Source organism: Harpia harpyja, chromosome 9 (genome assembly GCF_026419915.1).
Source record: "Harpia harpyja isolate bHarHar1 chromosome 9, bHarHar1 primary haplotype, whole genome shotgun sequence".
NCBI classification, from domain to species: domain Eukaryota; kingdom Metazoa; phylum Chordata; class Aves; order Accipitriformes; family Accipitridae; genus Harpia; species Harpia harpyja.
The window spans coordinates 46,078,540-46,102,422 of NC_068948.1; the positions used below are offsets into that span (position 1 = coordinate 46,078,540).

The 23,883-nt window shown below is 49.3% G+C and overlaps 2 protein-coding genes across 3 annotated transcripts in view; both read left to right on the plus strand.

The window, feature by feature from the left end:
* The first annotated feature begins 1,423 nt into the window (after positions 1 to 1,423).
* On the plus strand, positions 1,424 to 7,116 carry IQCD (IQ motif containing D). The gene is made up of 4 exons (XM_052796777.1): positions 1,424 to 2,362; positions 3,631 to 3,864; positions 5,558 to 5,629; positions 6,828 to 7,116. Exons 1-4 carry the CDS (start codon positions 1,670 to 1,672, stop codon positions 7,101 to 7,103), a joined length of 1,275 nt encoding a protein of 424 aa, XP_052652737.1. The 5' UTR covers positions 1,424 to 1,669; the 3' UTR covers positions 7,104 to 7,116.
* Positions 7,117 to 8,727: 1,611 nt separating this feature from the next.
* OSBP2 (oxysterol binding protein 2) overlaps positions 8,728 to 23,883 on the plus strand; it is a 125,594-nt gene continuing 110,438 nt past the window's right edge. The window contains exons 1-2 of one of the 2 annotated variants that reach the window (XM_052795431.1): positions 8,728 to 9,066; positions 16,768 to 16,845. In XM_052795431.1, the coding sequence (XP_052651391.1) occupies positions 8,786 to 9,066; positions 16,768 to 16,845 (359 nt within the window). In that variant the 5' untranslated portion in view covers positions 8,728 to 8,785. The remainder of the gene's footprint in view (positions 9,067 to 16,767; positions 16,846 to 23,883) is intronic. The other variant, XM_052795432.1, reaches the window with a different exon arrangement.

The window sequence follows — 23,883 nt, forward strand, 5'->3', positions numbered from 1 at the left end:
AGCTCTCCTTGGCAAAGGCCCCACGTCACAGCCCGTGGGTGCCGTGGACGGCTCTGCTGCCGATTCCCTCGTCCTCCCGACACCTCTGTCCGTCTGATTCCCTCGTCCTCTGTCTGTCTGTCCGGCGGACAGCCGGCGGGCCCTTCCCCATGCTCAGTGGCACAGCCAGCCCCCGCAGGGCTCCTGGACACCGACTCATTGACACACTCCCCCTACGTCATTTTTTCTCTTTGACAACTGGCCAGGGCCTGGGACATGCTTGATGTCGGGGGGTATAAAGTTTATTTTTCGGCTTATATTTAGGACTCTCAGGAATGCATTGCTGGGGAGCCCCGAGGGAACGCTGCTGTGAGCAGACGCTGCTCGGGACGCCTCTTCTCTGTCAGAAAACCAGAGCGGGATCCTTTCCCTCTCCACAGGCGCCAATTCCCTCCTCCCGGCTCCCCGCTCCCCGCCGCTCCTTTCGCCGGGCCCTCGGCCAGCAAGATGGCTACCCACGCCCCTCACGGCAGCTCGCCGCCCACGGGACGTCTCATTGGACAGCCGCGCTGCCCATCAAACGATCGGCGACGCTGAGGTGTTGGGGGCCGCACGGGGCGGGGCAAACGCTGTATCGCCATAGGCTGTCGGGAGAGGCCCCACCCCCGTTTGGGTTGCCGAGCAACCGGAGGACTCTTGCGGCCGCCGGCTGGGCCCGGTGTCCGGGCCGGGGGCGGTGGCGAGCGGGGCCGGGACCGGACCGGGACAGGACCGGGACCGGGACCGGGACCGGGACCGAGTGAGCTGCGGGGACTGGAGGCAGCCTGGGACCGACATCCCCCGGGAGCCGATCCCTGAGATACACCCGACCCCCCGGGATCCCCCCCCTGGGCCGCTGTCCCTCCAGGCCCCGGGCCTCTCCTCAGACGCCTCCCCCGAGCCTCCTGAACCCTCACACGGGGGGGCGTCCCCACCGGGAATCCACCCCCCGAGCGCTGACTCTCCCATAATCGGGGGATCCCTGGGTTCCCCTGGTGCCCCCACACCCACACCGAGGGGACCCTTCACTCCCTGTCAGCCTCCCCCCACGCAGCTGCCCCTTGCCCCCTCACTGCCCCCTCCTCTTGCCCTCGTCCCCGTCAGCGCAGCCCCTCCGGGCACCCAGATCCCCTCTCCCACCTCTGGCAGTGCCAGGCCTGGAAGGATGGAGGTGCGTGTTTCGCACCGGCAGCCCTGCGCGTCCCTCCAAGGTGGCCCCTCTCCACACACCTCTAGGGACTGCAGAGCTGCAATGCGTGCATCTCCGCCTCAGCTGCTGCTTAGAAGCAGTTGGGAGCTTTCTCCCCCACCCCACCACCCTTCAAAGTCAGGAGTCCATTACTCTCCTCCCTTCCTGTGGGTGTTCGACAGCCTCTCTGGGATAGAGACCAGTTCTGATGCACGACCCCATGTCCTGACCCTGTGCCCAGACCCAGGGAGAACTCTGGAGTAATCTGAAACGCCCAGGTTTTCCCAAATTACGTTGTTTCTCTAATGCTGTCACCATGCTTTCCTTTTAGAGATAAAATCCAAGTGAGAAGAATATGTGACAGCAGCAGCAGAGGGACCTTGATGTTCTTTGACTGAGTAAGAGGTGTCGTGTCCTTTCTAGACCTCAAAACACTCAACTCACAAGTGTTTAACTGAAGCCATGGCAGCAGGGGATCCAGCTGTATTCCGAGTATCACTTCAGGACGTGAAGCAAAGAAAGAAGCCCTTGGTGAAGGGCTTGGCAACTCCAGAGAAGGCAATGATCACTTTAGATGCCATGAAGGCATTAGATCCATGTCAGTTAAAAACTGATAGCTTGGAGACAGAAAGAATCATAACCGTCTTGGATGAGACAATTGCCAAGCTGGAGATGAGCAGTTTGATCCCACGTATTATTGACTCTCTGGACAGGTTTGCTGATGTGCTGGGACCTGAGATCACAAACAACCTGATCGAGCACCAAAAGCTTTCAAACAAAATGGAGCACCTGCTTGCCAGCTCGGAAGAAGAGGACACCATGAGAGCTGAGGAACAACGGGGCTGTCTCTGCTTGCTAGAGCAACGTCTGAAATGTTCTGTTAGAAATGTCCTGAGACTCTTACTGGCCAACCCTTCGCTTTGCCAGGCTCTGAAATATGAAGCCTGGGCGAGAGAGTCACCAGCTGAAGTGTTTATCAAAGCCTTTGGGGAGTTCAGGAGTTTCATGCTTGAGAGACTCCTGACTAGTCCCGTGGAAGAAGAAGAAAAGATTCAGTTCATGGAAGACATCTCCCTCCAGATTAAGAAAAACGCTGAAGCAATCACAGCTTTACAGGCAGAACTGGCAGCAGCAATCCGGACTCGAGAGGAGGAGGTATGATATTGTGGGAATATGTTTTCCAACAAAGTGTTAGTGAAGCAAAACTTTGGTAAGCTAAAAAACGATCCCTTTCTTGCAGTTACGAAAGAGGAAGTTCCAGAAATGATTTCTAAACCAGATCCTGTATTTAAAGACACTATTTTAATTGTAAAATATAATGCAAAATGCTTATTGCATGCTTGATATTTTTAAACTTGAATTTGGCATGTTTTGAACCTGTTCTCATCGGCCAACTTGAATGCCACAAGTCACTGAATTTAAAAAGGAGCTGCAGGACAGGCACAAATTGCTGCGGTAGTGTTTTGGCAGGGCTACAGTGCCAGCTGCCAGCGCAAGACTTCGTTCACTGCTGATGAAATGATGAGAAGTCATTCCGGGGAGAGATTGCTCCGATTAAAATCCATTTTTAATATCTGCTCTGTCTTCACTCTTGCTTAAAACCAACATTTCTGTGTCTTCCAACTCTGTAATACGAGCTGCCTTAGAGCATTTGTGATTAATATGTGATTATACGAATTCTTCATTTTTTCAGTGAAGGCAACTGAGGTACAGATAAACGAATGGGAATTTCCCAGGCTCTTTCTGTGAGTCCGTGGGCTGTGCCAGCATCTAAGCCCCTGAACGCCTGACAAGCAATCCTTTGTTTTTTACATATGCTTTTCTTTCTCCTTCCTGCAAGAGGGGTCGGGGGGAAGGTTTTGTCATGTGCTTGCTGCACTGAATGGTGCTAACGGAGACAAGGGCCTGCTTTCCCCATTTGCTCCGCTCCTTGGAGATCCGTGAATCGAGACACTTGAGATTTTTATGTGCAATTTGGCAGCTTGTCCAGGGCATCATGAATAAATCTGTTTCACTGGTCCCAGCTGAGGATTTCTTTCACAGGCAGCACACTGAGCTGCATCCCCCAGACAGTCACTCTGAGCCTAATCCAAGGCTCGAGGGAACCACGGGGCTCACTCCAGTGGCTCTGATTTTGGCTTTTCCTCATATGGCAGTGCCAGTGGGTCTCGGTATGGTTTGTTCATTCTCTACCTTTATTAACAGATTCCCAGAGGAGCAGTGGGGTAAGGTTTCCAAAGCACCTTGTGTAAATCTAACTCTGTTTCCTGAGCCAGCAGTGGCAGGTCCTTGTTGCTACCAGATCAGCAGGGTGTCTTCTTAGATCTCCTTCACCTTTGCAAGGGTGCCTTACTTCTCCTGCCCACTTTATGCCTCACTGGCATTTCTCGATGGTATTTCTTTCTCTTGTTTTCTGGGTCTAGATTCACAAGAAGGACAACGTGATCAAAGACCTCAAAACCAGCATGCAAGATCTGGCCAAAGTCTGCAAGGCTGGCATCCAGCAGATGAAGCAGGAAGGAGAAAAACAGCAAAAAGAGGAGCTGCAAGCCTCCCAGGCCAGGTGTGCCAGGCTACAGCAGGACGTTCAGCTGCTAGGAGCACAACTCAATGCACTTGTACTGGAGCATCGAGCATCAGAGCTGGCTCTCAGAAAGGTAAATGGGAGGAGAGCTCTAGAACAGGAGATTTAAAACCTTTTGTAGTGCTGTCAGGTCTGGCTGCTGGCTGCTGCAAGTAATTACTTGGTTCCTGCTAGTTCCTGGCAGGATGCACATGCTGTTTGTCAGAGTGTACCTGCTCTGTCCTCATGCTCTGCTGATTCCAGTGGAAAGCAACCCTGCAGCGACAGCAGGGAAGTAGCCTGCTCACAGGTCCTCCTCCTGCCTGCTGACTTAGCTCTGAAAACACCTCTACACAGCACTGTGACACCGCGTGCTAGAGAGGTTGTGGTCTAGTCAGAGTGCAGAGCAGCAAGGCTACTAGGCAAGGCATATGTTAAGAAACAAGGGATTTGGTGAAGGGTAAGCAGAGCAAACTTTGTATAAAGCCATCTTTTAGAGTTCCTTGTAGTATTCAAGGTTGAGCGCAGCTGATCTTGGAAGCTAAGCAGTTCCTAGTCTGTCTGGCACTTTGCTGAAGACACAAGCCAAGTAGTCGGGTTGAGTTGAATGAGGGGGAAATGTGATTTATCACAGTGCTGAGCAGATACAGAAGGAGGAAATAGGAGCAGCAGGCAGGCTCAGGCCTCTGTATCAACAGCTCTGTCCTGAGCAGAACATGCTGCTGACACAGAGCACAGAGAATATGGAACTGGAAAAAGAGCATTTTTCCCCCTCATTTTGCTCCTACTGGGTATTTACTCCAAACAAGCACTGGCCTCCCATGGGCAGGACAGCACACACTGGTAATGGGGCATCTTTCACTCTTGAATTGGCCGTTGTAGAGCAAAGCGGCAGTGGGGCTGGGCGCTGACAAAGCATTAAGTGCAAGTTAGACCCACAGTACAAAATCCCAAATCTACCCATTTACACCTCCTTTAATGGAGTGGCTTTACTGGGGAGTTTCTTCTGAGGCTGCAGGCCACTGCAGTATTTGTTGATGAGTTGCTCAGCTCATTCTAATGCTCAGGCAGACAGATTTACTGACCACAGAGGTCTCCTTTCCTCCTCCTTAGCACATCCCCTAGGCCCTGTGTGGCCCAAGATTGTACTTGTGGTCTAAATAGCTGAGGTCTGACCTCATGATGGCCTGGGAGCCCTTGGGACATCCTGGGTCAGTGTCATACAGGAAATCGTGTGGCACTTGTGATGGACTCTAGCTGATCTTTCTCTTGATGATTCCACAGAGCACAGGTAGAGCAGCTTGGGGTAAACTGCCCATACCTGGGTATACTGCAGTATAGCCACTGTTAAACTGTTTTACAGCTGGAAATATCTCTTCGTTTTAAAAGGTATCATCATTTGAGTACTTTCTGTCCCGCTTTCATGTTTAGCAGTTCTCTATTGCTTCAATTTTAGGGTGGTTGCCCCAATTTATCGATGACATGCCACATTCCATCAGACATGTTCATTTCCTACTGCAGAATGCACCTTTCAGATACGTTTCAATCCCCCAGCTCCATGCCGTAAACCAAATAAGGCCCTTTTTGGCCTCAGGTAATGTCCCACGAGAATCCCTAAACCAAGGCAAAAAAAAATATGCATCAGCTGAAGGAAGCTTGCCACAAGGAGGAGGTGTTATACTCAATATAATGATGCTGGGGCTCAAAGCTACACTGTTTTCTAACTCGGACTACTTTTTACCAGGCTTCAGGTGCCTGCAAGGAACCTATCTTGCTTTGTGTTTCAGAGGAAGTGCAGAGTGGAGATGGAAATTGTGAACTGGATCCAGAAATATGACACAGACATGGGAGAAAAACAGGTATCCACTTTGAAGTGCTTTGCTCTCCCATGAGGTGATATGTTCAGGTATATTCCTGTCCAAATGGACACGTGGCTCTTACACAGGAGGCTGTGGAAGTGAGGGGCAGTTCTCCAGACTCAGTGGACCTCAGACATGCCCACCTGATGCTAGGGAACAGGTTTTTCAGTTTTGCTTCAATCCTCAATCCTGTTGGCCCTACCTGGTGTCCAAATCATGCTCCTGTTTCTGCTGTCCCCCTTGAGAGTCGTGCTGAGTGCTAAGAAAATGAACAGCCTGCATACTGCTGCCTTGGCATCCAACTTAACCACAACAAGCTGAGAATCACATCAGCACCCCTCAACCTCATCTCTGAGAAGGCCCTAGTTGCTTTCCTGTTCTTGCCCTATTTATGGAGATGGATAAAAGCTACTGAATTACTAACACAGCAAAAGGTAGGGAGGGGCTTAGAAGCTGGCTGCTAATTGTAAGAAAGGGTCCCCCCTTGTCAGATGTTTAACAGTGTGATTATTTTGGTTTCCTGTCTGCGGGGTGGCTGGAGCACCACGTCATGGCAGGTTTGGGGCAAAACTTGCTAAGGCAGACACACATCCACGCTGCTGGTTCTCCTAACCTTCCACCTCCGTGTGGCTTCCTCAAAGGCATTAGAAAAGCCATAAACTGCTGCTGAGCTTGGAAGTACAGCAACACCATTAAAACTACCTGTCCTTGGCCTTTTCCAAGCTGACACGGTCTGGCTCTTGTCATGCTTTCAACAGTGTACAGCATATCAGCTGGGCTTCAGTGCCACACATCTAAATGGTTTCTCAGCAAAGTTGTTAGCTCAGGCTCAGCCTTACCCAAACTGCAGTGATACGTCTTTTTGCACAGAGCATCTGCAGGAGGGGCTCGGACCTGCCTTTGTCGTTACCTGGTGAGAGTTCCCAGCTGAGGGTGGATGCTGTTTGCAACTCAGGGAGAATTATGAGAGTATTTTTCAGCGGAGCATGAAGATAGTAGGACCTGGCACCTTGTGAAATCCCCTGAGTACTGGGCACATGCCCCCTTTTTGAGTCCCTTTGGAAAGGCTCAGCTCAGCTCCCAGTCGTGGTTCTGCCTGGATTCAGGATGGGTTTAAGAACCCTTACCTAGGGATGTACAGGGAAGAGCTACTGAATGTTCCTAAAATTGCTGTACCTGGATTCTGCTGTCTTACTAGGCTGAGTATGAGGATGTTAATGCTGCCTACACCAAGGAGAAGGCCCAGCTGTCCCTGCTGATGGAGAAACGTGCTGTGCTTCTCCAGGAGTATTCCCAGATTGAGGAGGAGCGCAGGATATGCCAGGAGAAGAAGGAGCAGGCTTTGAAGGAATTCACCACCATGACCCTTGCTGCCACCCGCATCCAGGCCTTCTGGAGAGGCTACTTGGTCCGGTCCCTCTTCAAATCAAAAAGGAAGAAGAAGAAGGGCAAGGGCAAGAAGACTAAGAAATAAAGCACAAAATCTACTCTCTTTCCTCCTGGCAGAGCTGCTGACTCCACTGGGACTGAGCTCTTCCAGATAAAAGCATTAGATTTGAGAGAGCATTTGCATTACTGCCCAAGCTCTCCAGGGCTGGGGCTGCCTCTCATAGTTGGAATCTATCGAAGCAGTGGTGTGAAGGCATGCCTCACCATTTTAGGTTCGGCTTTGCTACCTCTCTGCAAGGCGGAGGATGTCTAGCCCAGATCCTCAGGCTTGGAGCCAAGTGTGCTCGCTGGAGAGGTTTCCAGGGCCGGTGTCAGGGCCTGGGGGAGCCCCTTCGCCCACACCTCAGCCCGCTGCTGCTCATCGCATGGCCAGCCCCAGCCCTGCATCTCCCCGCTCAGCCTCAAACTGGCCGCTCCGTGCTGACGGCGCTTGTTCACGAGACCTTGACTCGCTGCTTGCCGCCAGCTTGCTGGAACCCTTTAGGTGCTGTGGGGTTCCCCACGGGCCTCGTGCCACCCCTCCCGCTCCCCCTTCCAGCGCAGCAGCCCAGCCTCCCTGCTCTGTGGCGGGTCCACGGCCCAGCTGTCACACAAGACGGAGATGGTTGGTCTCAAGGTCACGTTCACGGCCTCTGCCCACGAGGCCCCTGCGAGACCCTGGCAAAGTCTGGCCGGAGCGCTCGGTTTGGGCTGCCTGTGCTGGCGGGACTGCCATGAGCGAGCAGGCAGAGGTGCACGTGCAGGTGATGGGCGAGCAGTAATGCGATCAGGGAGGATCAAAGCAGATTAGAGAGATCAGAGAAAGGCGATCCCCCCCCCCCCAGGGCTGGGAGGGTGTGTGTGGGGGGGAGACATGAAGGGAAGGGGCCTGGGTGGACGTGGGGACGCCTGGCAGGGCAGCGTCTGCCACAGGTCCCCGTGGCGCTTTGCTGGCCTCGCTGTGGAGAGGGATCCCCCTCAGACATGACCCAGATCATAAAAAACAGGACCGTGGGCTGGTGAGGGGGGAAGCAGGCGAGGGGGACAGGGCTTTTCCTCCCGGCGAGGCAGGCAGCACCAAGAAGAAGGATTTTTATGTGAGTTCTGACAGCACCTTTCCCCGGCCCGGCACGGCCGCCCCTCGTGCTGGCCCCTCTGCCCCACACACGCTCACGTAGCGATCTCGTAGGTTTTCCGTGTTTTCTTGCTGGTTTGCATTCTTCCCCACGTCATCCTTTTCTTAAAACAGCTTTAAGAGTGGGGTTTTTTCAGTGTTTTTGTTGGAGCGATGGCACAACAACCGTGATGGGCCACGGGGCTCCTCTGGGCCGCATAAACCAACCCCCCCCCCCCCGCTCTCCGGAGCTTTCTCCGATGCTCTGCCAAAGCACTGACCACTCGGTCGCCCTCGCAGCCCGTCTGTAAAAGGAGGGCTCGGCGCAGTAAAGTCACGATATCCCCCGTGTCGGCGGGGTCGCGAAATGGCGGCGCGGGGGGTGGGTGGTGGTGGTGGTGTCAAAATGGCGGGGGGGGGGGGCGGCGCGCGGGCTTTTCCCACCCCGCCGCCAGGGGGCGCCCGCGCCGCGCCGCCGCCTCACGTGCCTCTCCCCCCCTCCCCGCCCGGTCACGTGGGTCGCGGCGCCGCCCCCCGCGCCGGTGCCCGGCGGAGCGGAGCGGGGCGGCGGGAGCGGAGCCGCCGGGACGGGCCGCGCCGCCTCCGCGGGGTCTATGGGGAAGGCGGCCGCGCTCTGCGGCGGCGGCGGCAACGGCAACAACAGCACCCGCGGGTTGGTCTCTCTCCTCAGCGCCGTCCCTTGCTTGGCTTGCCAGGAGCTGCCGGCCATGAGCGCGGAGCCGGGGGGACGGGGCGGCGGGGGACCGGCGGGGGGACCGCCCGCCGCCCCGGGCTCTGACACCTACAAGGGCTGGCTCTTCAAGTGGACCAACTACCTGAAGGGCTACCAGCGCCGCTGGTTCGTGCTCAGCAACGGGCTCCTCAGCTACTACAGGTACCGGAGGCGGGGGGGGGGGGGGGCGGGAAACGGGTCGGTACCGGGCCGGGCCTGCTGCGGCGGGTGCGGTGTCCTTCGGCTGCCCGGGCCGGGTGCACCGGTGCCAGCCCCGCCAGGCCCGGGCAGGTGCCTCAGGTGTCGGGGGGGACGAGCCGCGGCCGGCCGGCGGGGATCACCCGCGGGGTCTGCGCTTTTTCGGAACGAAAATCCCTTCGGTTTGGGAACCGAGTCGGGTGTTTTTGGTGGTTCCCCCCCCTCCCCTTTTTAAAGCAAAACTCGGGTTTTGATCTTTCAGTGCCGTGGAGAGGAGCCGGCCCGTTGATCTCCCATCCCTCTGCCTCCCGCTGCAGCAGCTACAGCTGCTACAACTACCCTTAAAGCCAAAATCATAACCCTTCTAACCAAAAAAAACCCCCAAACCTCAAACCAAAAAACCCTTCTCGCCTAAAATTGATTTGCTTTTGTAACTTGCTTCTGCACCTTTCCTGTTTTTTTTTTTTTTTTTGCCAGGCAGGAGACTAGAGGCTGCAAATAATTCCAATAGCCGTGCGTGTAAATGCGAGCGCTGCGGCAGCTGTGTCCGAGGAGAAAGGATGGCCTGGGATGTTGTGCTCCGGGAGGCAGCCGAGGCAGGAGGCTGTGTTATTGGAGGAAGGAAGGAAGTTATAGCTCTTAGCGGTGACTCAAAAGTCTTGCCTGGCTTTCTTTGCTGTCTAACGTGATGGTTTTTGTACAGGCAGGCTGTAGGTTCGGTGAGGAGGGTATCGGACACGGGGACAGGAGGCTGCGAGGTTTGATCCGAAGTGATGTTGTTTTAGTAGGTTCTCTTGTGTTTCTTGTATCAGTTGAGTGGTAAAAATACAGGTGTAGGGTGTTGTAGGATTTTGGTGTTTTTATCCTTTAGGAAGGGTCATGTTTATTCTTGTCACTGGGAAGCCAAGTGCTCTGTCACCTTCAGTATTGTGGAGTATATGTTGGCAGTATTTGAGAACATGGGGAGGATACTGGATATTAAAGATGGTTAGAGCTTTATAAAATAGTACATCTCTAAAGTCCCAAACCCTGTGAGTGAGGACTTGTCTTTAAAGGCCAGGCAAAAGCGGTTTTTCCTCCTCACACAAAGTTCATCTTCTCAGCTACAGCTGATGACACATAGCCCGAAGGAGATCCTTGAGCTACAGCTCACTGTCAGGTGTTAATGTAAACTCCTCCAGCTCTAAAGAGAGATTTGGAACCTGGGTCCTGGGGTCGGACTGTGCCAGGTAACAGGTCAGAAGTTCAATGGTGTGTTTATCTACTTGGAGTTGTTTAAAACCCCCCCAAAACTCAAACCAAGCAAAAATGCTCTGTAATGAACACCCCTGTGAGAATGTAGTTACCTCTCAGTAATTCAGCTAATTTACTTGTAATCCCTTCTGGTATGCTTATGCTCTTTAACTCTAGTTCAGATCTGGACCAGCAGAGCTATGCGGCTTGAAAAGGTTGTTGAAGTTTAACGCTCCACTTGTAGCCATGTCAGGGTATTTTTTTCTGTATTGGTGCCAAATCTGTCATAGGCAAACAAGTGGTTTTCTTCAACAATTATTTTAGATCGGAACAAGTGGGTTTATTTTAAGACAATTTGATCTGTTTTAGGCTGAAACAACAAACAAAAACACCCAAGGAAATTGAGCAGCAGGTGAAGGAGTTGAAACTGCATTACTTTGTGGAGCTTTCAGCCAGTGCAGACCTGCAGCAGCTGCTTGGGAAAATTGATGCTGAAGGTTTTTTGTGCCTTCTTTTCATCATTGGGCTCGATGAGAACTGAGTTAATTTGGCTGTGAGTCAGGAGTATAAAAATATAGTACAGAACACGTGGTAAAGTTTTTCTTAAATTGAAAAAAGCCTCCATGATACTCTTCAAAACCAATGCTCTTAAGTAACAGCCATGCCAACCCATCAAGTGTCAGCTCCAATTGCTTATCGCATAGCGCTCCTGTGAGACAGTCTGGGGTAAACTGGCATTTTTATTTTAGTACTACTTCTAGCTAACTGACAGGAGCAAGGAAGCTCCAGGTATCAGGCGGTGCATTTTCATTGACCTTCTCTGTGTGAGCAGACTGCTGGGCAACATGTGGACTGCTGCTTGTTTGACTTCTATGCAGAGAATTTGAGAAATAACTTCTATAAAGGTCTCTTGCTATTCTGTGAGCCACTTGTCTTACTTTCTGCTGGGCCTTTGTGCTCATCCCAGCTCTGAAGGTGCATGCCAGAATTTGCTGCTAAGGGCTTTGCAGGTTAAATCGTGTCCTTGCAGGTGAATTGCTGCGCTCTCCTTTTCTCCGTGGCTTTTGATGCCTTTGTAGCTTGAGTTTGGAAGGTGGTTGCCCTGATAGACAACCTGGATGATTTAGCTGTTGACTGTTCAGGACTAGCTTGATAGAAACTTCATTTTGCTTGTGCACTAAAATCATCTTAATTGGAAAAACTGCACCGTGATGCCCAAGTGGCCTCCTCTTGTGTATTGATTTAGTTCCAGATTGAAGCTTTTCATTTCATTTGAATTTCCTGCTGCTTGCCGTTTAGCTTGCTTTAAAAAAACAGCCTGTCACGTTGCCTGGTGGTGATTCCTGGTAGGTTTTTTGTTTGTAGAGTTGAGCTCTTAAAATCTTGCACGGCCTCTTGGGAGCTCCCGTTGTAATGGTGTGTGGGTGGGCGCAGTGCCATCCGGCAGGAGCTGCTCGGTGGGGTTTTCTTGGGTAGCCAGGTGCAATGCCTGTTTTCCACTCGGTTGGTTTCACAGGGACAGTTTGCTGAATTAAAGCTTTTAATTAGAGTATTCTTTCCAAATGGAGTATTTAAAGCCTCCTGTATCTTTGCTAAATCTGTGAAGACATCAAGTCTGACTGCCAGCGAAGTTTCCCTGCAGATCATGTGCTTTTGCTTTATATTCCCTACTCTGAACCTGTGGAAAATGATAATGGCCAAGTAATTCTTGAAGATTTCCTCTGCGGTACCCTCCTCTGGAGTGAGCAGTGTGGATTTAGGAACTTCCAGGAGTCACACAGCAAGATAGTTGGACCATTTTAATTGCCCTTGATTGATTGTCCCTCTTAGGTTGTTTTTTGACCAAGTTTTCTGGCTGACTTGGGAATCTGCAGCACAAAGGCGATGCCTGTGTTGGAGGGCAGTTTAAGCATGACACAACTAGTCTGCTTGACTTGCTAATGATCAAAACTCTCTTTCTAAACTACTCTGGCAGGCTGCCACTTGTAGATTCATCATTATCTATAATTAACGTGTCTGTACAGGAGAATCTAATCACCTTGAACAGATAAGTGTTTTCAAGGAGATTAGAGAGCATCTTTAGGTAAGTATTAATTCATCAAAGATTGGTATTGGTTGTTGTGATCGATGCTCCAGATGAGTGTTGTCTTCTCCGAGCAGCTTTCTCATATTTCGAAGAGCTTGAGTTTCATGTTGTTGCCTGTGTGGTTTTGGTCCGTAGCCCATTATTCGTGGGTTAGGTGTCTGAAGAGCCTTCAGCAGTACTCTCTGTGGTCACAGGATGTAACAGCTAAAGCAGTGCCAAATGGGGAAGGAAAAAAATGTTTCATGCTGTGATTTGGTCATTGTGAAGTGAAAGGTTTCTCATCAGAAAGCAGCCTTAGCTCCCCTTGCTGGGTCTGCTCTTAGAGGAATGATGGGTGCCTGGGGCCGTTTAGCTGTCTTGTCTGTGTTATCCTGCAAAGGTGGAGGGCATGGGCAGCTCAGTTCTCTGGAAAAGCTGTGTTTCCCAGAGCAGCATTCTTCACTAGCTTTGTTTATGCAGCAGTTAACTCCTGGTTAGCATTGTAAGGTCTTGAGTACGATCTGGAGGGTTTTTTTCCTGCTTCTTGTACTTAGACTCCAGCTGAGAGCTGAGGTGGGGAGTTCAGGAAGGAGCTTGAAAACCGCTGCTGATACTAGAGATGTGGAGGAATTGGGGACTTCCAGAAGAGACCTCTGGGAGCCTCTGATCCAGTGCCCACTCAATGTGGGGCCACCCGCTGAGGTTGCTCAGGACCTTGAGCTGCTGAGTTTTGAATCTCTGACGTATGAGATTACACAGCCTCTCTGGGCCCTGCTTCCAGTGTTGCACCACCCTCAGGGGGGGAAAATATGTTTCTTTATATTTAGCTTGTACATAATAAAATGAGGAGAGAGAGAGACACTCTCCTAGAATGATTTTTATAATGGCTTGTCCCTCTGCAGATATAGAAGTAGCTGGATGTCCTTGGGGTGTTGGAGCACGCAGGGTTTAAGGACAGCCCTATGGCTTCATGGTGACTTTGAGCCGCTTGTTTTCAAACAAGCGTTTTAATAATTCGTGTTACCAGTCATCTTGTTTTCACATGTTATTTGCTTTATCCATATGGTGCTTTGCCGTTGATCACTGTTCATCGTTTGCCCATTTTTGAGGAAGCTCCTCTTCTGTGCTTTGTAACTGGGGACGCGGTGCTTGCACGGCTCCATCGGGGCACACCACGTCCGAGCAGCACTTGAGCGCTGCTGTGGTGTGAGATGAGCGATGCTCTTTCCCCGGCTGCTTGTTGCAGGCTTGATTGCTCCGCTCCCAGTTTAGTGCTGCGGTGGGGGAGTCAGGCTCACTTGACTCCAAACAGCAACTGCTGCTGACACTGCAGGAGAGCATGAGACACAGATCTTAGTCCTTAAGGGTGTTTTTGTCATGGCCTGATTATTAGCACTGTATGAGGATTTTTATATCTTTTCCTTCGGTTGTAGTATTGGGCCCAGTTTTGTTTGCTGGTTGCAAACAGCTAACAAGAGCTATGAACTATCTTCATACTTGATTTAAGATTATACGGGTAGAAATAAAGCATACTGGCCCAAATGCTTCATTTGATGAAATTGTAGCAGAAATAACTGGTTTGTCTTGTGCAGAACTAAAATTTTGAGAGGGGCAATGCATTCTGGTTTTGTGTGGAGTGACTGCAGCCTGTATTGCTGTCTCAAGGTCAATTGCACGGTGAACTTTCAGGTAGCATTGCTCACACTGCAATCTTAGCTCCTGGAGCTGTTTGCAGGTATGAAGCATATTTATGGGCTCAGCTGCTCGGATACTTATGGGAGAGTAAGATGCCTGTCACCCGTTTCTGGTCTCAATCGTTCCAGCTTTTGTTTCTGGAGAACGCGTAGGTGTAGTGACGCCTTTGCTGTAGCTTTCCTCTGTTGTCCTCTGCAAGTGCAGGGGAAGGTCACTGCTCCAGCCCTGCCTTTCTCCCACACGTTGCTGGTAGCTGCTGCTCAGCTCTGCCTTTTGCAGCTGAGGGCTCGTGTGGGCTGGCTGCTGCTTTGTGACAACAGTGGCTTTGCTCACCTCTGAGAAATTGTCGTCAGCCTCCGGGTTGGTCTTCCTTCAGTGCGTGCTGCTGGGTGTGCTCGAGGAGCGATACGGCTGTCTATTCTGGTCCAGGCGCGCAGAGGTGACTGGCATCACCTGCCTTTTGGCTGTAGCTCTTATGCCTGTCTTTTTCCAGGGTAATAGGTATTCAGCTCTGACTTTGCTTGCTCCAATTACAGGTTTAAATTTGTGCTTGCATGGTCTGTCATCCTCTGTACCCACAGTGAGTCACTGGTGAAGGAGCTGATCTTGTCAGAAGTAATGTGAGAAACCTGCTGTGTTTTTCCTTACAGTATCCCTTTTAACCTGCCTGATTTCCTTCCGAAGAGTTTTCAGTCAGTGCAATGTGCAATGTTTAGAGCACTGCAGCTCACTTCTGAATGACTTGGACTTTCATTATCCATAGGTTGATTTTTATGTTGCAGCAAGTCAGACTGTTGAGCTTCTTTTCTGTGTTGTTTTGTGCTTATGTATAAATTGCATAGTAGCTAGGTAACTTAAGAGTGCGGTGATATCAGAGCCCTTTGCTTCTTGTAGGTCTCTTCAGATCTAGTGCTGATGGCCAGCAACTCAGGTCGTCACCCTGAAATGTGAGTTGTGCCAGCCTGCTATCTGGAGGGCAGGCAGCTCACTGTGCTGTAACATCCTGGAGATTTGTCCCCTAAATAGGATAGTGCTTCAAAACCTGAGCTAACTGGAGGTGTTAAATTTCCCTTCAGGTCCTCATTATGCTGTTCAATTATTTTAATTGTTCCTATGGCACCTTGGCAGGGATCTTTCTGCACTTTATATCAGCCTTTGTTTGGTTTTGATCAAAAAGCTTGTTTAATAATTAATTACTTAATATTTCTCTGTCTGACGACTGCAGGCTGGGCAGACTGAGTTAAAGTGAGAGGATGATAAAGCTGGATGTGCTTGTAGCTGTTGGGTCAGCGATTGCTGACTCACGCAGGCATGGGTGTGAGGATGTCAGTGCTGAGCCTTCAGGCTATGTATGAATCAACTTCAGAATTAAAAATGCAAATTGAAAGCATGGTACTACAGGCCAGTGGCACAATTTGATTGTCAGTGGCAGCACTGGGATAAAAGCAGAACAAATCTCCTCCTTCATCCTGTTCCAGGCGCCTATACGATTCACTTCACCTTTGCAAGCACGGGCTCCTGGGAGTGCTGTTTTGAGACGTGGCTTGTTGCTCTCCATCATCCCAGCCTCCCCCTGTCACCAGGTGATGTTGCTCATAACTGTATGACATTGCTGTACAGCTGGGTTTGTTGCTGCTTGCAAGTTATGTCGTGCAGTTCACAGTGCTGACATGGGCAGCGATGAAATTTTTGCAGTGTGAGCAGTATTGACTGGCTTGCATGCGTTAGAAACGCGTTGTCGCATGTGTTTGCCCTGCATCCAGCGGTCCTTCCTTTCACACTAATTTGGGCCAAACTGTATTTCTATCAACTTTCCTGTTGTTTTTTTTTTTTTTTTTTTTTTTTTTAAATCTAACTCTTCAAGGATATTTCTGCTTTGAAATCACGACCAGATAGATGTATGTCCCTACAGTGACTCAGGGGGGAGGTCCTTCCTTCCCTAAAAATAGTCTTAATTCTCCAGATGAAGAGCACTGTCTGGGCACATGTAGCAGTTTAAAGCAGCTTGTGTAATGCATGTGAAGATAAATATGGTGAAGTGGGAGTCTGTGCCTTTCTCCCTTCTTTAACACAAAGCGGTGATTCTTAATCTGTTATTAATAGCTAGAGCAGGTTTCTGCTAAGCACTTTGTAAGAAACAGAGCAGGAAAACGTCCTTCACACCTACTGCTTGTGTATTACTGCTATATGCATAAGATCTTCTTACTTTAGGCTTGTTGATTGGTACAGATACCTAAACACTGCAGCTGTGTGGTCTTTTAAAGAATAGCAAACTGCTGCTTTCCATGGCATACCTAGCAGATGTGATAACAAGTGCTTGCAGTAGTAACCCTGGATGGGCAGCAAAGCTCCTTTGGGAAGACACTTGGACTCCTGTTGCTGGGGCAGGCGTTCAGGTTACTTGCTTAGTTTCTCCAGGGATGCTCCCTACGGCGTTTGGTGACGTTGGGCTGTAAGTGCAGCCGCGTTTTCAGAAGTGCGGTGGTGGGCACTTCCCAGCTGACTTGGTGCTTTGTGCCTGTCACTCATCTGAGCACAGAATTAAGAGTATTTGTCACAGCAGAAAATATCCATGGCAACTAATTCGCCAGTTCTGTGAATCTTCATGATTTTTGAAGTTTCTCTTTTTCTGTGAAATGCACAGGGGTGGTTCCACAAACTTTTTTTTTCAGGTCTTCCGCAACTGTCAGGAGTGATGGCTCTTCTTGGAAACGTGTGAAAAATACACCGGTCCCAATTCAGAAGACAGGGTGAGTTTGGGTGCATTTGGCTGCGGAATGGATATGGGTGACTGAGGTATACTCATGCCAGTAGGATAGAGACAGGCCCCTTATCTCCAGATGGAGTGTGCATGAGTGGGGTTTACATGATTAAATAAGCACCTTTTTGTCTTAAAAATGCGGAGATGTTGTGCAGCAGGTGGGGGTGCCACCAGTGCCTGCAGCTTGTTAAGTGTTAATGAAGTTAAGTTTCAGCCTTTGGTTTGAAGTCCTTTTTGGAGGCATCTGGATGTGAGTGCTTGGGTGGTGCTGCATGGCTAGGTGTCAGGGCTGTGTACTTCAGAAGCCCCATCCTTTTTTTAAAAGATGGAGACCTTCCAGCTTTGCTGTTTCCAAGTGTGTGTGTTACTGTGACTGATGCTGGATGCTGTTTATCCACCATTTGTTATTCCCATGTTACTACTGAGGTGTTCCCCAGCAGAGCATGTGGAGCAAAAAAAGCACTACAGGTTTATAGTGTGTGGTCAGGTGAAGCTAATGTGTGGCTTTATTTTATCCAAATAGTTTTTTCCTTTCCTTGTCAGTCGGGTCTCCTGTGGTCTGTGTTGGTGAGAGACTGCTGCAGGCTCCCCATCTTTGAATCTCCCCTGGGATGTAATTTTTATAAGCAGGACGGAATAGAGTGCTCAAACCAAAAGTCATTTTGCGATGGTTCAAAAGGTGACAATCATCTTAATACTGTATAATTTGTATTGAGCATGCACAGCACACTTATCAGCTCACACTGCTGAATTGTATGGTACTTTCACTGTCTTGAGACAACATGTAGGGCCCCCTTTTGAAGCTGGTGTAGTGTTAAATGCTCACAGTAGCCATATCCTGTCAAGGATTGATTAGGAGTACTGTATGGCTTGATATTTGTTAAGAGTGTAGTGTTTGAACATATAATTTGATTTTTTTTTTTGTAGATGTGGTAAGATTACACCGCATTAGTCCTAGTATTTGCTTTATAATGTCTTTATTAACGGGTGAGTGCACTCACAGCCAGTCTGTGGATGATACCAAATGGAGCAGAGAGGCTGCTACGTCAGAAGGCAGGTCTGGGTTTCAGAGGGACCATGGCAGGCTGGAGAAACAGGATGATGGGAACCTTGTGTTGTTCAGCAGAGGTGAACGCAAGCCCTGCCCTGGAGTAACTGGCTAGAAGGCAGCTTTGCAGAAGAGCCCCTGGGGGGTCCGGGTGGATGACAAAGTGACCAGGAGCCATCACAGGTCAGCTGTCTCTTTGGCTGTGTTAGCAGAAGTGCAGCCAGCGTGTCGAGGGAAGGGACCATCCCCTCTGCTCAGCACTGGGAAGGCCTGTCTGGGCTGTGGGTCTGGTTTGGGGTTCCCCAGGAGAAGGCTGGAGTGGTGGAGGGATGTGGATGTGCTCAGCCTGGACCGGAGGAGGAGAAGGGGAGACCTTACTGCTGCCCACAGCTATGTGATGGGAGGGTGCGGAGAGGACAGAGCCTGGCCCTGCTCATGGTGGGATGAGGCAATGGGCTGGTATCAGAGCATGGGAAATCATATGTGGACACAAGGAAACATGTTATAATTGGGAGTGGGGGCTGAATACTGGGATAGGGGTCTGGAGAGGTGGAGGAAACTCTTGGCTATATTCAAGCTGTGGCTAGGCAAGGTCCTGCACAACCTGATGTGGTTGCTTCTGCTCAGAGCAGGAGATTGGACCTGAGGTGCCTTCCAGGCTCAGTTAATGTACCATTCTGTCATTATTTGGTTTCTGATGCTTAAAACTTGGGAAGTTTGCCTTCAGCTCTCCAGATACTGATGGAGGATGAAGAAAAGCCACATCGTGTCTATGGCTTGCCCTGGCAGTGCTGGGGGAGCGCTGGTGATTCCTGTGTCTGTATGCCTCAGGCTGTTTCATAGACTCCCCCACTTCCATGGCACCCCCGCATTGTTCCTGCTACAGGGGGTTCACAGTGTGAGACCCTCATTTACTCTCTTTTTTTTCCTCCTGATTCATGTTCCACTGCCAATATCGGGGACAGACAGCTGTAGCTGGGTGCTGGCTTTGGGGAGGGCAGGAGAGCTGTGTCAGCAGGGCACCTGATGGGAAGAGCTGCATGGGCATGTCTCCAAATGTGAAGTGAGGAGAGCTGACCGGGGCTCGCAGAGCACTGGAGGTGTACAGATAACCAGTGGTTTACTGCATCCTTCTGGTCCTTGTGTTGTACCTCCTCCGCTCGCCCCACGGGCGAGAGTCACGTCACGACCAGGGGAGGTGGGAAGGGACGGGCTGCAGGGTATGTCCCCTGCGGTCTGGGGCTCTTTTGTGCCTCATGTTCGGAAATGAGCAGAATATACTTATAAATCTGAAAAGCTGATTTGGTCAGGAATTGGGACACTAGTGCTTTCAGCACAGCTTGAACAATGCAATCTCACCGTGTGCTCTGTGCTGGTTCTAAAGTTGATTTTTTAATAGTACTGAGAGTTTGGCTTTGTAAAAGCTAGCGTTACTCATCCAGCCCCTCCAGCTCTCAATTCCTGCACTGCTTGTGGCTGTACTACTTTTAAAAAAAAAAAAAAGTACAGTTTTATTCTCTAAAGTTATAAGTTGGCCCTTAAAGTGAGGGAAGAACTTCTGCCTGACATAGGGACAGCCTGAGGATTGAGAAGCCAATACAAATGCACATCTGAAATTTATGATGTGATTACACTGTGCTTTACTGGTATATCATGGTTTTATTAGTTAAAGCTTATAATAAATATAGTGTTTTGCTGGGATGCTTGGGGAGGTAGAGACCTGGCTGGGTTTCTGATCCGTTTAGGAGTGGGATTTGCTTAGGAGCTGAAAGACAGAAATGTTAATATTTTCTTACCTGTTTACTTTTACCCGTGTGGTCTCTGGGACGTCCCAGCTGTGGTGCTGCCCTTGAACTGTTTTCTGAGGAGCCTGCATTTTTATGTAGGTAAACTTTGACTATGCACTGGGTGAGGCACCTACCTCTTCCTCTCTGTCCCTTTCTTTTATACCACAAGAAAAGCAGCGAAGACTTCTGCTTTGAAGTGGAAAACCTATGGATGCAAATGCCTTAGAAGTTTAGTTTTAAATTTGGAAGTTGACTTGCAGAGGTCTAGCAAGTCATCCTTTGTTGCCCTGTAATAAGACAATTTTTTCTTCCTTACAGCCTGTAGGCATCAGGCCCTGAATTGTCACTTCTAAGTACCTTTAGGTGATGCAGCACTGTATCTCAGCACAGATAAGGTCTGTAATTACTGGGTTGGATTGAATTCTACTTCACATCTGCAGCCCTAAGCTGCCTTTACAGGGCAGTAATGAAGTATCTCTTTAGCTGCCTGTATCCGATATTCTCCATTTTGGGGACGTTACAAGTTAATATATTACCTGTCATCCCCTGCTTTGGAGACAGCGTAAAGCACGTGCCGTGGGAATGAGACTGATTTAATCAGATTTTTGCATTTGATTTTCAAGTGCACAATACCTGTAACAGGCTTAATGATCGTGAGAGTCAAATTCTGCCGTCAGAATGGGGCACCGAGAGCTTTAGGGAAAATTCCCTACGGATGCTGCAGGGAGGCAGTGACGCATTTGTAGTGAAGCGCTGGGAGCATGGCAGTGGAGCTTTCCTCTGTAACTTGACTGCTGTGCTGTGCCCTGTGTTTCACAGGGTAAGGCTGGATGGTTGTAACGGGAGTAGGAGCTGCATAATCTTTAACGTAGTGTGGTTTTAATGTTGTTGTGAACTTGGTCTGAGGTGTTCCCATGATGAAGATTTACAATTTCAGCAGGAATGCCTTTGAACATACTCCTTGGCCAGATGAGACTATGGGATAAGGTTTTGTTGATCAGACTTTTGTGCTGCCCAAACCTGGGATCGATACCTTGCATTGGTTGGCAGCAGGGTGTACGTGGCTTCAGGTCCCACATCGTCTTGCTGGGGTTGGAGCCTAAGATGTGCAGAAGACTTGAGGGAGGGACTTGTTGTTAGGTGAGCTGGTGCCTCCCTCCTGCTGCCACATCAGTAGAGGCTCCCTGGCGGGAATTGCTTTAAGAAAAGCCACAGTGCATCAAGTCTTCTATCAAAAAACCCTCTTGGCTTTCCAAGGATCATTTAGAGGACATGCAAGAGTTGCATGTGAATTGTTGGTATTTAGCTTGCAGTGTGTGTCTGGGACCACTGCCTTTTTTCCACTCTGTACTGAGTATATCTTTGTCCGACGGAAGGAGAACAGTACAAAATGCAAGACCCAAGCCAGTTGTCCTGGGACCTGCCAGTTGAGATGTGATGGGCTTTGGGGCGGTGGGCTTTGCTCAGTGTTGCAAAGCTGTCTTTCCCCCTAAATGTTTTTACTATAGTTGCTAATGGGAGAAAATGTGGGGAGGTTTGTTTGCTTTGTAGGGGACGAAAACAAAGACAACAACGTGGTGGTAATGTGTGGTGTGTTGAGGGCGAGTTTATAGCCTGAGGGTTATAAACCTAGCAGAAATGCTTAAAATCACTGTCCAGTTTCAGTGCGCTCCTGTGATTGAAATTAACAAAGGCACATCATACTAGCAAAGTAGGTGCAAAGTGCACCTTTTCTCTCTTTAATAAAACCTCGAGTAGTGTTTCTGCTGCAGCAGATGTCTATAAAAAGAATCTGCTCCCATGTGCAACTGTTGTAGTCTGAAGCTTAGTTTAGTCTTAAGCGAACATGAATACGATGTGATCTAGCTTGCTTACTTGGGAAAAGAGCGTTTTACTGCTTTTTCACTGGTGTGTACTCTTTAATATGTTGATATGGGACCATGGGAAGATTTCCTACAGTGGCCTGCCTTCTGTTCCCTGTTAGAGCATTACTTTTTATCTGTGGTAAAACAATAAAAAAAATAAAAATGAAAATTGAAGGTTTAAACCTGCTTTTCTTCCTGCACCTTCTTACAAGAATAAAGAAATAAAAATGGGCGGAGAAGGTAAGAAAAAAGAGTTTTCATGCATAAAAGCACTTTGGTGTATCCTGGGAGGAAAGGAGGAGGATGAACACAGCTTTATTTTTAACCTACATGAAGTTATGCTCTGAAAACTGGCTAAGCAGTGGGCTGCTTTCCTCTGCAGCTCAGCTGGGGTCTTCCTCCTCCCTCGAGGAGACTTGTCCTGTCCACCCTGCAGCGCTTTGGGCTCCTTTGGTGGAAGCCTTCCAGCAGCTGAACCTGCTGGGGTGAGATCCCCGGGGCTCAGTGTCCTTCCTAGCGGCTGCTAGAAAGACATGGGACATGGGTCACTGTCCTGCCAGCACCTTCTTGGATTTGCTTAAATGGAGGAGCTCGTGTATGCACAGCGTGGCTTTTAGACCAAGTTTGGCCTTTCTTGTATAGGACCTGCCTTAATGCTTTTGTATAAATGTTTGGTCTTCAATATATTACACTTTAAAGCTATGCAACAGAATTTCTCTCTTCTGTTGGCTGGAGAAAATGTAAAGCTGTGAAAAAGCTTCAGAGACCTGGTTTCCTTCTGGTGCTGAGCTGTATTGTCAATATTTGTTTTCACAGGTGTAACTATCCATATCTCATACCATACTGGGGGAGTGTGTATCAATACACTGATCGGTGTTAAGGCACACAGCAAATATCTTTCTGCTTTTCCTGTTTTCACTTTTGTTTTTTCTGCACTGGCAAAGTAAATGTCTGTTGCCCCTGTGTGTGTTAGCTCTATGCTTGCTTCATCCAGTTTAAGTTCTCCTGATTAGGGAATAAAAATCTCTTTCTTCTGTCTCAAGCAGTCTAACTTTGAAATTGTTAGAGAGGCAGAGGAGGCAGGCATTTAGAGAAGGTAAGCGTTTGATACATCTCCTACGGAAATGAACGTTGCTGAGGCTGATGTCTAAAAATAAACTGTTCCCAGCCCTGTCCGTTTGACGGGAGCGGCTTGGACACAAGCTCTCAGGCACTCAGGGACAGAGATTTTTAATGCCCTTTATGAAGCACCAGGGCCTGGACCTGCAGTGGGGCTTTGGGACCAGCCGGCAAAATCCTTCTGCTTCCCAAGAGCCTGAGCAGCTGGGTGGGCTGGTGTGGGTCTCCTGGCCGAGCAAAGGGCCTGTTTGCGCAAAATGCGGTTTTGCTCATTAATTGCTTCTTTGCCTTTGTGGTACGTGTACAGCAGGCTTCTTTGGAAGTCCCTTGGGTTCCCAAAGTGGCTGCTGAAATGAAAGGTAGTGACTTTGAATGAAGTGCTGATGCTGCTTTTGTGGATGTGAACCTTGCCTGCCTGGAGGAGAGGGATGGGACGGCAGCTGATTCTTCTTGAGAAGGTGTGAAGGTGTCCTGTGAAGTGCCCTCTGGGAGACTAGTACCTAGGCTTGGCCGTAACCGGAGGAGCACGAAGCTGGTGAGAGCAGAGGGCAGGTCTTGGACTATGCTGAAACAGCTCAAGTATTTCTGCATTAAAAAACTCCAAGCATCTTATTGCGCCATGGAAGTATTCTTGCAAGACAGTACACTAAAATAACACTGAAAGTCTGGTTTGAGCAGTTGGGAAATTTGCTTAAAGCTGTAACTCATCCTTGTCTGTGCGTGAGAGCAGTCCCTTGTGAAGGTCACTGACTTTGCCTTCCCTCTTGGCCATACGTTTAACTCTTCTGTTCCTGGTAACCCATGGTCAATATCCGTAGGATTTTTGCAGAAAACATATAGCCCTTGAACACTGATCCCAATGCAGAGTATTGGCATGACTCGGATCCCCAAGATAAATTTCTGAAAGCACTGATATGTGCTTTGTATGGTTGGATATTCTTGTGTGCAGGCTAGAGGGAATGTGGTGTCCCTAGTGCCAGGAGCAGTCTGACTGTCTTTCTGGCATTTACTTTGTGAAGGTAAATACAGTAAAACACTGTCACCCTGTGCTTGCTTGTTATTTTGGAGTTTTGTGACAAATTATATGATACAATATAAATTATATGTAATAATAACAATATATTACTGATAATACAATATATATGATACAATACAATATCTGTGATACGATATAAATCAATTGTATCGTATATATATACACACATAAA

What these genes read in the sequence shown, in the direction of transcription:
- IQCD (XM_052796777.1), top strand. Translation starts at nt 1,670, where the DNA reads ATGGCAGCAGGGGATCCAGCTGTATTCCGAGTATCACTTCAGGACGTG. An exon ending in TCCGGACTCGAGAGGAGGAG is followed by an intron (nt 2,363 to 3,630) that starts GTATGATATTGT and finishes TTCTGGGTCTAG; the next exon opens with ATTCACAAGAAGGACAACGT. An exon ending in CAGACATGGGAGAAAAACAG is followed by an intron (nt 5,630 to 6,827) that starts GTATCCACTTTG and finishes CTGTCTTACTAG; the next exon opens with GCTGAGTATGAGGATGTTAA.